The sequence below is a fragment of the Zingiber officinale genome, chromosome 7B (assembly GCF_018446385.1).
Source record: "Zingiber officinale cultivar Zhangliang chromosome 7B, Zo_v1.1, whole genome shotgun sequence".
Lineage (NCBI taxonomy): Eukaryota > Viridiplantae > Streptophyta > Magnoliopsida > Zingiberales > Zingiberaceae > Zingiber > Zingiber officinale.
The window spans coordinates 8,009,427-8,023,532 of NC_055999.1; the positions used below are offsets into that span (position 1 = coordinate 8,009,427).

Here is a 14,106-nt window from a genome sequence, read left to right on the forward strand (position 1 = left end):
TGTAGGAGATTTTTTCTTTAGTGAAAAATAGATTTAAAAATATTGACTGTTTAGATGAATTTTTATAAATATTTTTTAATTTATACTAGCTATATATATATATATATATATATATATATATAGCCAGAATAAATTATTATATCATACATCATCCACGTGTTTTTTTAAGCTTTAACTACAAATTATTTTAATATGACATTAGGTGTGACTATTTTTTATTTCTAACAAAAGTTAGAGCTAAAATTAAACCCTATTAAATAATATCATTCTGCGAATTTTAAAAACTCCCCGGCCCAAATGAAAAAAATATCATTATGCCAATTTTAAAAACTTCCCGGGCCAAATGTACTGGAACATGAAACATTAATTACTTCTTTGATGATGAGGGTTAACTTTCAAAACATGTTATCTACTCATGTCGACAAGGATTACAATTATATATCTTCTGCGATGTGTCATACAATTATCCTCACAATCCTTAGGATACCCTTCAACATGAACACACTCCCCTCCTTATCCTGCATGAACAGTGTCTCTACCCTTTACGGTAATCGCATGCCACCTTTAAAAGCTTAAAGGCAAGGCTAAGGAATCTCTCTACCTCTCTTTACCAACCAAACACTATGAATTAAAAAGATATATAAATATAATGGCCACTACATGATAATATAGAAATAAATCCCTTCACCCTTTTTTTTTCTCAGCTCCTCCTCTCCTTTATTTGCCTTGCTCTCTCTGCAACTCTCCTTGTGGATGTGTGATTCTCCACCAGTACTATCAGTCTTTTGCTCAAAAGGAAATCACACTTAAAAGGTTGAAGAGGAAGCACAAAGCTATAGCTAGCTTGTTGGCCAACCATGGTTTTCTCTTCTCTTCCTCTCTATCTAGATCCACCCAATTCGAACCAGGTGATCAGTGTCTTTATTTCTTGAATTCAATTAGCTATAGCTAGTCCATCTTTCTTTCTCCTGCTTTCATTTTTTCCCCCTAGCTATCTTTCTTTATGCATCTTCCCATAAAAAAACCAAAAACAAAAAAACACAAAACGCTCACACTTTTGTTCTTGAGTATATATACCATCACTTCACATAAAGTATCAATTTCTTGCTTTATTTCTTATATTTTGGAGTTATCATCCACTTGTTAATCATTTCAATATTTATCTATTTTATAGCAGCAGCAAACACAACGACAGCAAATTCATCTGTTAGGGGGCAGTGGCAGTGGCGGTGGAGAGTCTATCTCCCGCCTGCCGCTTCCAGAGGGCTTGGTCCTGGCAGCCGGATCGATCCGGCCGCCCGGGTCCATGCCGGACCAAGCCCGGCTGGCGAAGATCCCGCAGCCGGAGCCAGGGCTAAAGTGTCCGCGGTGCGATTCCAGTCACACCAAATTCTGCTACTTCAACAACTACTCACTCTCGCAGCCGCGCCACTTCTGCAAGACCTGCCGCCGTTACTGGACGCGCGGCGGCGCCCTCCGAAACATCCCCGTCGGTGGGGGATGCCGCCGCAACAAGCGCACAAAGCCCTCCTCCACAGCTACTAATTCAACCAAGTCATCCACCACCGCCGCGGCCATCCATTTTGTGGCCTCCTCCTCCACGGCCACCCCCTCAGAGCATCAGCTTCCGTTCATGTCGTCGTTGCACCCTCTTCCTGACTTTGGTGGCTTCGGAGCCAGTGCCGAACCGCCGGCGAACACATTGGATTACCAGTTTGCTACTGCTGCTGAGAATTTGAGGCTGAAGCAGCTGCCTCAGCTCCCTTTGCTAGGAGGAGGGCAGCTGGATCATGCACTGCAACCGCCGCCAGATCCAGTGCCGGCTGTCTACTCTTTGGAAGGCGGCGGCGGCAGCACGTTCTTAGCCGGATTGTTTGCGGGACCGTCAGCAGCAAAAATGGACTATAAGAACAATAACCAACAAATCTTTACAAATCTAGCGACAATGCAGTATCTCGGCGTTTCGCGCAATGATCAATTATTTTGGAGCGGAAGTGGCAGCCGCGCCGGTGGCAGAGGGAGTACCAGTAGTGGTAGCGCTGGCGGCGGTGGATGGCCTTTGGATCTATCTGGATTCAACGACTCTTCCCCGGGCAATATAATCTGATCATGATAACAAATTATAATATTGATTAAGTCGTAGAAGCTTAGTTTTTTAGCAATGGCTTCGAAGAACATGGATCTATATCTTATTAAGAAGAATTAAGAAGTTTAGTTAACTTGTGATCTATTGCGAATTACTACAAGGATCGAGCCTAAGAAATGTAGTTAGGTTAATTTCAGCTATTTGGGTCGGTGTGTAGTATGCTATGTATTTTAGTTTCATACAGTGGAATTCTGTAAATTAATGCATGTGCATGGGATTAATTTGGTTGGATCATTTGTAATTATGTTCTGGACCTTCTGGTGTCGTTGGGTTATCTTTTTTTTTCTGATCAAAATAAAATGTTCCAATCAATTCATAGATCTATCTCTCTTCCAGCTTTTATTTATTGCAAATGCATGCCTTAACTATCTTGTAAACATATTAATTATTCACTTCATGCTATATATCGCCATTCCTTTTTCAATATTAGGGTTTTCTACTCTCCCTAATTTGTTTTGATCTCTCTAGAATATTTATTTATTTAACTAATGTGATTCTGAATTCAATTATCATTTCTGAGCAATGTTTCTGGGTGCTCTGAAGCAGAAAAGATCTTACTAATTATCAATTAGCTTAAACTATATTTCTTATAGTATATCTATATATTGAGTTCTTTTTACAGATTTACAAGATCTATCTGTTTATGCATGCATCTTGATCCATCTATATTGTGGAATATTTAGCAAACTGATGATGCTTGACATCTACTAATTCAGAAAAAAAAATTTATCCATATCTTATATATATATAAGCCAAAAGTTACAGTTGAAGTCTTTTTTTCCTGCATCTTTGTAAGAGTCCTTCAGATTAAAGTTTTCATGAAACATTACTTCCCATCTTTTGAGAGATAAGGAAGAACAACTTTTGACCAACAGTACTATTACTTGCATGAATGGTTTGTATCAATACATTTCTCCCTCATACATGTACGCATGCACTGTCATATAGAAAATCAAGGCAAGCTGTTGAATTTTTCTACAGTAGCTAGGTCATCACTCAAACACTCGCCAATATTGTGCATAATGAAAGACCTTAGATGTTCATCAAAAGTATTGTACTATATAGATAGATAAAGGAGATCTAGCTGAAAGCAAAGCCACGGTGTCACTAAAATTCATGCAACATCAATTGAAGAAGTTAATATGACCTAGGGCATGGTTAGTCGTGGAAGCTCTTGCACTGAAATATGAGAGGAGAATATAGGAAAGAGAGAAGAATGAATGATGTATAATTTATTAGCTAAGAGGTGGGGGTCCATGTATGCATGAGCATTGGGCTGAAGGAATCTGGGTTCCGGTTGCTTTCGCAAGGACCAAGAAAGCTTTCTTAATTAGCTCTCCATTGAAGAATAAAGGTGGTGCATGAGGCCACATAGTACAAAATTAAAGGAAAAGGAGGGGCAAAAAAAAGAGAAGCCTCCCTGTATCTGCATGGGTTATATGGTTGTCAGAGTACACAGGATTGATAGTGTAAATCTAGCTCAGTTAATTCGACATGTTGGATCAAGACTAGTTCGAAACTCATCTGACTTACTATGATTTGATCGTCAACTTAGGGGTTGTAAAGGAGTCGTCAATTGACGTATGATGATGTGATATGACATTAGATGGTATACTTATTAGGTGGCTTTGCAAATTGTTTACGGAATTTTTGACACAGTTAATAATTAAATGAATGATTATTTTAATAAGTTTGGGATTAATTTTTAACTGGTGTAAAATATGATGTTAGATCTTTTATGTAAAAGGTCACTATATTAAGGATAAAATATCTTCGATAATTTATTTATTTGTCTATATTTAACTGGGATATATAGATATACTGTGCCATGAACATTATTCCTTTTTTCTGATAACGCTTTTAAATATTTTTACTATATATCATGAAGTAGCTTTGGTATGCCATTTGTCTTGTTGTCATACCAACTTCTATAATCAAATTGATATCTCATTATGTACCTGACGTATGTGTACCTATATATACCTCCTTTCATGTTTATGGGGCCGATATTAGAAGAATTGTTAATGTAACGGATTTACATTCTATAATCAAATTGATTGAAGGGTAAACGAATAGGAAAGGTTTGTGCCACATAGTTAAAATGTCAAGAGAAGTCGCGTCTATATCTCCACTAGTGTTTTGGATTAAGTTTGTGTTTCATATTTTGTGCACTTGTTCTTTTCTCTAGTATGCATTTTTTTTTTGTTTTTTGAATCAGAGAAAAACAAATGATGTACATAAATGTGTGCCCTAATTTGTACTGCAGTAAAAAGTTATAATCCTCATCCGTTTCCGTCATGACTGTTTTATGTGATATGTAAGAGAAATAAATCATAGAAACTTCATCTAACCCGTATGCTGGGAATTGACTTTATGATTTATTATATTGCAACAACATAATATGTAAGTACCAATTGTGTCTATTTGTGAAGATATATTTCTTAGTTTGTAGCTAACGTTTTTATAATTGTCATTTCATTAGAGAAAAATTCCTACAGTGCGTCATAGTTAGGATTCGACCCATATATACCTGGTTAACCACTTAAAAGACCTAACTACTGCACAATTGCTCCAGGGGTAAGAATTATTTATATGATAAAATGTTGATTGTTCCACTTGATCAAATTTTATCCAAGCCAGTCTAGCATTCAACACGTGCAAATTCAATATAATATGGACTTGAATTTGCACCACTACGGACCCTGATTAGGAGGTTGATTCTTTCATGCCATGTTGGAATTAAGGATTATATTGCTTGGAAGAGGAAGAAGGTATTCAATTTGAATAAGGTATATATGAAACATTTTTTCAGGGCGAGGTTTCATTTTTTCGGGGCCAAGTGAAGAACGAGAGAAAGAAGATAAACAAGTTGACATCACTAAAAAGGAAAGAACAAAACCATTTAATACAATTAGATTATTCTCGTAATTAACATTAGTATTTTGGTGTTGGACGAGTCCAAAATATTTGGAGTTATAAAGAGACTATAATCTGATGAATATATTCGGAAAGTCTCTTTGAGATAGAAAAATAAAAAATAAAAAATAGATTGGCTACTTTAACGGCCCATGTAGTGTTGGCCATTTTTTTTTTAATTAATTAACTTACTACATGATTATTTGTGATAGCATATATGTTGATCAATATTATTTTATTTGATTCATATAAATACATTATAATTGGAGAATATTGAATTGTGGGTATCTAGGTGATAACTTGAATATCCTACCATGATACCATAGCTCCGAGGACGACATCTCTATCAATCTAAACCTTATTAGTTATTCTAGTTGCTAATTATTCACTAAGAAATGCATACAAATCACATCCAATTAACTAAGAAATGCCATTTGACTTGCTCTATTCTAAAAAATTAACAATTTTTTGTCCTATTTTTTTTTTTTTACTTTGGCTTAGCTTGAAACCGCTATCCAAATCAATTAAACTATATTCAATTGAACCAAGGCAATTAAGTTCTGACCCATTAAATAGCTATCATGCTCAAGTTATCATGAACCCTAATTCAAACTTAACCAAATAATACGGTATGTTAGGTCAAGTTTAGATTTGAATTATAACAGGGTTTCCTCTGTTAAGGGAACATACAACAACTTTAGCTTTATGACTTTGTCCTCTCGCTCTCCTAGGAGGCCTCCTTGGTGTGACAAAGGATAAGAACAAGAAACAAAAGGAAAAACAGAGGATGGTGATGGTGTTGAGAGAGGCCACAACCATTTGATTCCTCTCACTGTGCCTAACATGATTTCAATCATATTCCCTAAATTTATAAAGTATATCATTAACTAGTTAAGTATTTCTATTTGTATAACTTGCATGGTTGATTCATGACAACGTTGGATACCCCAAACCGCCATTCTAATTTTCTTTTACTTTTTCTCCTCTCAAGTTTCGGACGTATTCACCAGAGGATTCCCTTCTTGTAGCAATTGCAGGTCTTGACAGTTGTGTGAATTTGGAGGTTGTTTGGCGTTATTCGCATCATCCTCCACTGGAAAATAATAATTAAAAAGGGAATCGACATGAAAAACATGTTCTCAGTCCAGGTATGAATGAGGGGACTCTCTCAGTCATTAACTTGCTTGAGCTACAATTTGGTGCATAATGATCCCATTTACACTCGATCAATGTGAATCTCCAGTATTTGAAGTCAGAAGTTTGGCCAGTCCGGTCACTAGTGAAAATGATGACGACGTCTGTCTAATTCTAGTTTTAAGGGCCGACAAGCTTTTTCCATGGTCTTATTCACTTTTGAATCAGGTGGCATCGATAAGTGTCTTCGAGGCGTGAATAATAATCGTGATTTTTTTTTCCCGTTTTTTTTGCAAGAATTTCGAGAGAATAACGCAAGTAATAAATATAGCGGAATAAAATAAAATTTGATATAAGTTGACTTTATTTTATTTAGAATTCGTGACGACTCTTATTTTGAGATCGATCGTACATCGATTTCGTCAGATAATTCATCATAAGTTCGAAGAATTACATTGAATATGGAATTTAACTGATATGAAAATAAAATAATATACTGACAACTTAATGAATGATGAAGAAACTTGAGCATAGTTGTTGGAGTTGTCAGGGTATAGCGTAGACGGTGGGTGCACAACATATTTGGCGTAATGATCAATGTCGATTTTCATGAACTGATAACCTAGAGTTTATCCCACCATGCGCCTATGACCTGTGTACTTACATATACCTTCCTCCATATCCGTAAGACCCGCACTAGGGGGCCGCTAAGGTAGCGGATTTACCTTAGCGTAGTCGTTGGAGAAGCGTTTCGGTTTCGTAGAGTAATTTTCGGAGCAATCTGCAAGTATGAAAATCGTATGGAAGTGTTGTCGCTTTGTTGATATGAGGTACTGTTTGACACTATGCCTATATAGATGAACTAAGACGCCTTAAAGTAAGTTGGAGGAGCCTTCAGCTCAATCTAGATCAGTGTCAAAAAGTCCGATTCTTATCTGACCGAAGATGCCTCCATCCAAATGGAGGTGCATGGAATCCTCCAAGCGACAAGTGTTGATCTGCACAGAGGTGCCTCCTCGAACTGAGGCGCCTCTGCACCGAGGCGCCTTCGCGCCTCAAACATAGAGCGCTTCGGCCAACTCAATCGAAGCCCGCCTTTTCAATTTTGTTTCTGCAACCAATGTTAGTCTAAAACAAATAATATTACTTGCACCAAAGAGTTAGCACAGTCAAAATAAAGATAATTTGACAGTCTAGGGACTGTTTAGTTCTGAATTTTGGATTTCTTGTGAAATTTTGGGTCGAACCGATGTCTACTGTTCTCTCAACGGGAAACACGTCCTCACCTACTCCTCTAAGGAGAATTTATCTGATGTCAAATCTATGCTGTCTAGATCGTTTGAACTTTTACTCAATATCTGAGACTATAGAACTTTCCGTTGAAAGACGTCTGATCCCCGACCTGTCCAGTGTTCTGTCTTATGTCCGTGACCTCTAAGACTTTCACCTACTCTCCTCGACCTGTAAGATTTTCCATCCGATGTCCTCAACCTGCTAATTAGTTTTTTGTCCAATTCCTCAGACTAAGACTTCCTTTCATAGCCACAACTAAGATTTTTCATATGCCTAGTACTCATTAAGACTTTTTATTTTTCCTAAACTTATTTAGGATTTTTCTACGTATTATTAAATTTATTAGTACCATAATAATCCTTGATTTTAAATCATTTATCATTATTAAATCTTTTATCATTATCAAAAATTTAAGTTCCATGCGTCATGCACCAACCCAAATTAAGAAAAAATTATGCGATCTTAGTAATCTCACTTATATAATAAAAAAGGTTTAACTTTTTCACAAAGTACAATCGTTTCTCTATTTCTGTCGAACATCAAATTATTTTCGATTAATTTTGTAAAAAGTATTTTTGTTTATTTGTCAATAATTAATTTTGTCCCGATAATTTGTTTACTTTAGTTTGTTTGCAGGTGTCACCCATCATCATGACCGCCATCGCTCGGGCCAGGAGCAACTTCGAGGCGACCCCAACGTAGGAAAATGGAGGTCGGTCGCGGCTGCTCCGCCGGCTGAGCAGAGCCTATCCATGTTTCCACTGGGGTCGTGCGAATGTCCAGCGCCGGAAGGCCGCGAGTCTAATTTTTCTATCTTTCTTGAGGATGGCCCTTCTCGGACCCCGCGGGTCATTTGAGTTAGTATGTGACGAGTGTTGTCATAATGAGGTCGCAGGGTCGATCCTGGGCAGCTGGAGAATAAATCTCCTATCCCCATATTACACCTTGTCTGTCACATGCTCGCTCGGATACTGCGATTTACCTCTCTCGTGATGGCCTTGGGTCAGGTACGACGGAGGCGCTAGAGGCAAGCGTTTCACCTTTTGCCACAATGCCACAATGAGGATGTCCTTCTCGAAATGGTCAATAGCTAACGCATAAAATGTTACCATCATAAAGTCTGAGATTTGAATTTCTTCATAGTCGAGGTAAATACCTCTCTCATACATCAGCCACTATGCTAAAGGCTAGTAGTCATTTGTGAATTACCTCCTCTGTATTGGTGCTAAGACGAATTGACGGGACGTTGGGGCGAGTGTAGTCACCTTTTGCCATCATGAGGATGGTTGATAATGCCTCCTACTTACTATTTCAAAGACTAATAATCATCCATGATTTATCTTCTTTGTGATCAGCTTGGGATAGATTGACGGGGACACTAGGGACGAATGCAGACGCCTTTTGCCCACCCGACGGATAATGTGGAGGTCAATATTAGAGAATATTTTTAAAAATATTTTCATTTATTTATTTCTTAGTTTTTTTAAGTAGTTTCCTATTGTATACTTGTAATAGTATTTATATATTATAGGCATCATTAATAAAGATTATCAATGTAACTTTCAACATGATATCAGAGCGATCAACTTAATAATATTTTTTTTCTACAAACCCTAGTCGTGCATCGCTGTAGTTGCTACCCACAATGGCCAACGACGATGCCATCATCCGCCATCTACCTCCCATGAATGCTCCTAATCTGTCTTCCGGTCTTGTGGTTCTCAACGTTAATGTTTAGGCACCATTAAAACTCATCACCTCCAATTATCTTATCTAGCGCTTACAGTTCACGTCTGTTCTATTTGGGTTTGGTTTACTGGGATTTATTGATAGCTCACGTCCTTGCTCCCTTACATAGATAACGCATACAGACGTTATTTTAGGCGAATCCTGATCATATTCTCTGGTTTTGTTAGTGATCCGGTGTTAAGAAGAGGGGGCCCCGCTTTAAGGAGGGTTCTTGGTAAGGTCAATCCAAAGGTAAGCCGATAGGGTAACGGCCCGGTTGACCCGACCGGCTGGTCCGAGCGGAACTAAAGATAACCCGGCCAGGGGTTTGGGTTTCCGATGCAAGGAATCGAGTGGTCGAGCGGACGATCCGCCCGGCCAAGGCAGGGAAGGGAGGCAGAGGCTGAGCGATTAGACCGCCTGGCCGTTCCACAGGGAAACAGGGGAAAAGGTGTTCAAGCACTAGAGGTCTTCTAAGCCAGGCCGCCACATATGTCCGGTCGGGAGAAGAGCTTCAGCCGGGCGGGTGAGCTCTCGGCTCGGGAGGAAGAAGCCCACATGCTCCATGGCTAGGTATTATTTATATTCATGAGGAGAAAGGTTTAACCATCCCATCAGGGGAATGGTCTAAACTGTAGGAGTATGGCCTCAGACATGCTCCCCTGACAGGACCGTACCGCGGCCTCAGACATGCTCCCCAGACAGGACCATACCGCAGTATGGCCCAGGGCATGTGGACTTCCCGATGTAGGTGCTTGGTGTTCCTTGGGTGCTCTATATAAGACCTCTCATTTCTTCATCGGAGGTACGCCAGTCTTCATCCTGCAGCCACCTTCTTCATCTGCCCCCTTGCCTAACTTGAGCGTCGGAGGGTCGTCGCCGGGGATCTCCCCGGCCCGACTTCTGTGCAGGTTCGCCGGAGATTCGTGCGACCAGGAGGAGACCTACGTCATCGACTAGGAGAGCGCCACGTGCCCAGCGTCCGTTGGTTCAGCGATTCGGACAGGATCAGTTAGGATCAACTTCTCCTCAATGCTATTGTTGGATTAGTGTCTCCTATTCCTGTGCAGTTTATTTCTATATCCACTTCATCTAAAGATGCATGATAGATGCTGGAATCTGCTTCTAAACTATTGTTTGCTTTTGCTTTCTCTATGTTTGTCTCATCGTCTGTGTTTGTATAACATAGTCATTTAGGTTATCCGTTGTTAGGTATTTTATGATATTTTTTATTTTCCTTGGGTCATTTGTTTCCTATAAATACTTTGTCTAATTTTTCTTGTACTTCGTATAATATCAATAAAAGTCATAAGTTGCATTTTCATAAATCTAGTATTTCGTCTTGTGCTTCTTTGGATATTATCTTTTTTATTTGTGGACGTCTCCTATTCGTTATTTGATGGGCTAAGATATTATGTTATCTTCGTTGATCATTTTATAAAGTATATATGACTTTATCTCTTATGCAAAAAATTGGATGTATACTTTTATTGTGTTCAAAACTCTTGTTGAAAATCAATTTTCAATGACTATCAAAATGTTGTTCACTTACAATGGAGGTGAATTCTTAGATCTTCGCTCCTTTCTTACTGCTAATGGTATCATTCATCTTACCACCCCTTCGCATACTCCTGAACACAATGGATACTTTGAATGTCGTCATCATCATATAGTCAAAATTGGTCTCAATCTATTGTATAGAGTGTTTATTCCACTCACTTTCTAGCCTTATGCTTTTGCTGCCACAGTCTATTTGATTAATCACATGCCTAAAACTGGTCTTTCCAATGTTTTCTCCTTTGAAAAATTGTTCACCATCATCCTTGATCTTTCAAAGATTCGTGTCTTCGAGTATTTGTGCTTTCTGTCGTTCCGCCCCTACTCATGCCATAAGCTTGATACCAAGTCAACCTCTTGTATCTTTCTTGGCTATTCTCTTACTCAGAGTGTCTTCTGTTAGGGATCTTGTATGACTGGCTAGAAGAGGGGTTGAATAGATGGTGTCCCCAAATTAATTGCTCCCTTTGTATTTGTTAGTGCACAGCGGAAATCTAATACTAATATGAATATAAAAGCTAAAGACAATAAGGAAAAGAATAAACAAACCGCTACATGCCGATTTACATAGTTCGAGGATAAGACTCCTACTCCAAGGCTGTCCATAAGGTGGACGATTCCTATCCGTTGGTGGATTACTCCTCGGAAGACCTCCGGCTAGCTCACATAGCTCCTTGTGGGTGGAGAAACCTCACTATAACTCTCAGAAGAACTCTTGAGAAGCTAGGGCGTTGGTAGACTATTAATAGGAGTTAACTACCTTTATTTCGTCAACCTTAACCAAACTCCCAAGGCTTGGTTATATAGGCCATGGGTTGGAAAACCCCGTCTATTAGTCAACTGATGAAAGTGTCAGTCGACTGCCCTCTATGGAGATTCGATCGTTATATCCCAATGACTCGATACTAGTTGATTGGTGAAAGTATCAGTTGACTACTCCACATTGGCTGAGCGAACAGAGACATTCTGTTCGCTCCCTAGTCGACTGGTGAAAGTACCAGTCGACATGTACCCCGAGTACAATCTCACGCACTCGGACCCTCACCCTTACGACTCACTTGACTCTTCATTGTAGCCTTGACCTCTTGTCTTCAAGCCTACTTCCTTTGGCTCTCGTCCCTCGGATGCACCCAAGCTCACGGTTTGTCCCAATGTCATCCTTCACGTATGCCTCAAAGTCGTTTCCCTCGACCCTTGTCCTTGATGTCTTGTCCACGGTCCCTCGGATGCTCCATCCTTCACCGGACCCGAAGCCATCAAGCTGAGTCATATGCATATCCTGCAAACCTACATACTCATATACACATATCAAATACAAGGGTGAACCTAACTTAAACCCCTTGTGCAAACATCAAAACACATGGTCGCACGGACCATTGAGATTGCTCTAACAATCTTTCCTTTTTGATATTTGGCAATACGTTTAAGTTAGGGAAAACATAATAGCAAATAAATATACTAAAACAAATGGACTTATGTTGCCAAAGCTACACACTTGGACTTACACTGCCGAATGGACTTATGTTGCCAAGACTACACACTTGGACTTACACTGTTGAAAGGACTTACATTGCCAAGGCTACACACTTGGATTTACACCGTCGAATAGACTTACGTTGCCAAAGCTACACACTTAGACTTACACCGCCGAATGGAAAATGTAAACATGCATTGGAACCTATCCCAAGGTTCCCCATACACTTAAGCTCCCCACTAGTTAGGATTTTTCCCACAGGGATATTTAAGAACATATTACAAGGCTCTCCCTACACCTAACCTCCCAAACTAAGATTTTCACCACCGCAAAGGTATTTTCAGGTTTTCCCAACTAAACCTTACTTCTCCCGCTTTGCGTAATATCAAAAAGCTCTAACAGTATCCCAATTGTTGAAATTTGACATCCAAATTGACCCTAAACTCATGTATTAATCTCTCTAAGGATCTCATATACCAATGCGAGTTGACCCGGTCACAAACCAATGCTGAAAACAGTTTCAGACTTGTATCAGTCGACTGCCAAAAGTACTAGTCGATTGCCCTTATCGAAATAAACCCATAAAACCATTCTGTGTTCGATAAACACTGTTACCAGTCAACTGGTAACTGCATCAGTCGACTGTCACACTATTTTCAGCCCAAATAGTATTTTGAACCCAACTTTAGAAATATGGAAATAATTTCACAGACCTCTAAAAATCTCCAAATTTTGTGGAGAGGTCTGTTTTACCCGTGTCTACTTGGGAAAAATATATTTAAAATTTTATATATCTTGGATCCCAAGATTGACACAAAACCTAAAACTAGTTAAATGGTTCAATTGAACATTGACCTAAAGTCCTAGTTTTGGCTTCCTCTTGATGTATTTGCCCATACTAAACATCAATTTATCCCTAGTATTAGTTTAGATGACATCTATACATCAAAAACTAATTTTTCATGTCATATGACCCCAATGTCATATTTCCATGCATGAACTCAATCTAATTGTGTCAATTCCCTAGGTTTGAGACTCAAGTCCATCTCCAAAACCCTTTGGCATATTCCATGACTCATCTAAAATCCCAAGCAATACCCACTTGAGATCCATTGGCCATGTATCCTAAATTGACTCTTTGATCTCCCTTAGAGCTCTTAACCTTAGTTATCTCCCTAGGTGACTCATCCACTATTGCTAGACCACATCGGTGTACCTCCGGTGACACTTGATCTACAAACCTAAACTTTTAAACCTTGGACACCTTGTCCTTGATTAACTTCTTCTTACCTTTAAATGACTTCCCCTTGCCATTTCTTGACTTCTCCTTACTATAGTCATATGCAACCCTAACATAAGACTTTCCCTTAACCTTGGAGACCTTAGATCAATATCCCAAACCCGATCTACTATTGTTGGGTCTTTGACTATCCAACACCATATCTAACTCCTTAGATCCAACATTGAGTCTCTCTAGAATTTTGTCCAAATGATCAAGCTTTGTCTTCAAAACTTGATTTTCCCTTTCTATATTCTTAAACCTAGAATCAACATATCCACTTTGGACATTTCTAGACCTACCATTCTAGGCATGTGTCTCCTCTTATTGGGATTAATGCTTTGGTTTTCCTTAGGTCTACCATTTCTAGGTTTATCATGCATAAATCTCCTAGGGTTATGATCTACATTGACCATATGTAAAATACCAAAAAATGGTGAATAATGATAAGGGAATTTTTCGGAATTTTTAGAAATTTTTCTAGATTTTTTCGGAGCTCGTATGGCTTAGGTTACGGGGATAAAAACGAGGCCCAGAAAAACCTGTTTAGGCTACCCTATTTAAATGAGGAAATGTTAA

General features: G+C 38.9%; 1 protein-coding gene across 3 annotated transcripts; it reads left to right on the forward strand.

Annotated features, from left to right (window-relative positions):
* Positions 1-675: 675 nt before the first annotated feature.
* Positions 676-2,380, forward strand: LOC122005253 (dof zinc finger protein DOF3.6-like). Of its 3 annotated transcripts, none has more exons than XM_042560228.1 (2): positions 676-908; positions 1,181-2,380. In XM_042560228.1, exons 1-2 carry the CDS (start codon positions 858-860, stop codon positions 2,105-2,107), a joined length of 978 nt encoding a protein of 325 aa, XP_042416162.1. In that variant the 5' UTR covers positions 676-857; the 3' UTR covers positions 2,108-2,380. The 3 variants fall into 3 exon arrangements, with proteins under 3 accessions (XP_042416162.1, XP_042416160.1, XP_042416161.1); XM_042560226.1 differs by having other exon boundaries at positions 677-908; positions 1,175-2,380; XM_042560227.1 differs by having other exon boundaries at positions 682-908; positions 1,178-2,380.
* Positions 2,381-14,106: the final 11,726 nt, after the last annotated feature.

What these genes read in the sequence shown, in the direction of transcription:
- LOC122005253 (XM_042560226.1), top strand. Translation starts at nt 858, where the DNA reads ATGGTTTTCTCTTCTCTTCCTCTCTATCTAGATCCACCCAATTCGAAC. An exon ending in ATCCACCCAATTCGAACCAG is followed by an intron (nt 909 to 1,174) that starts GTGATCAGTGTC and finishes TCTATTTTATAG; the next exon opens with CAGCAGCAAACACAACGACA.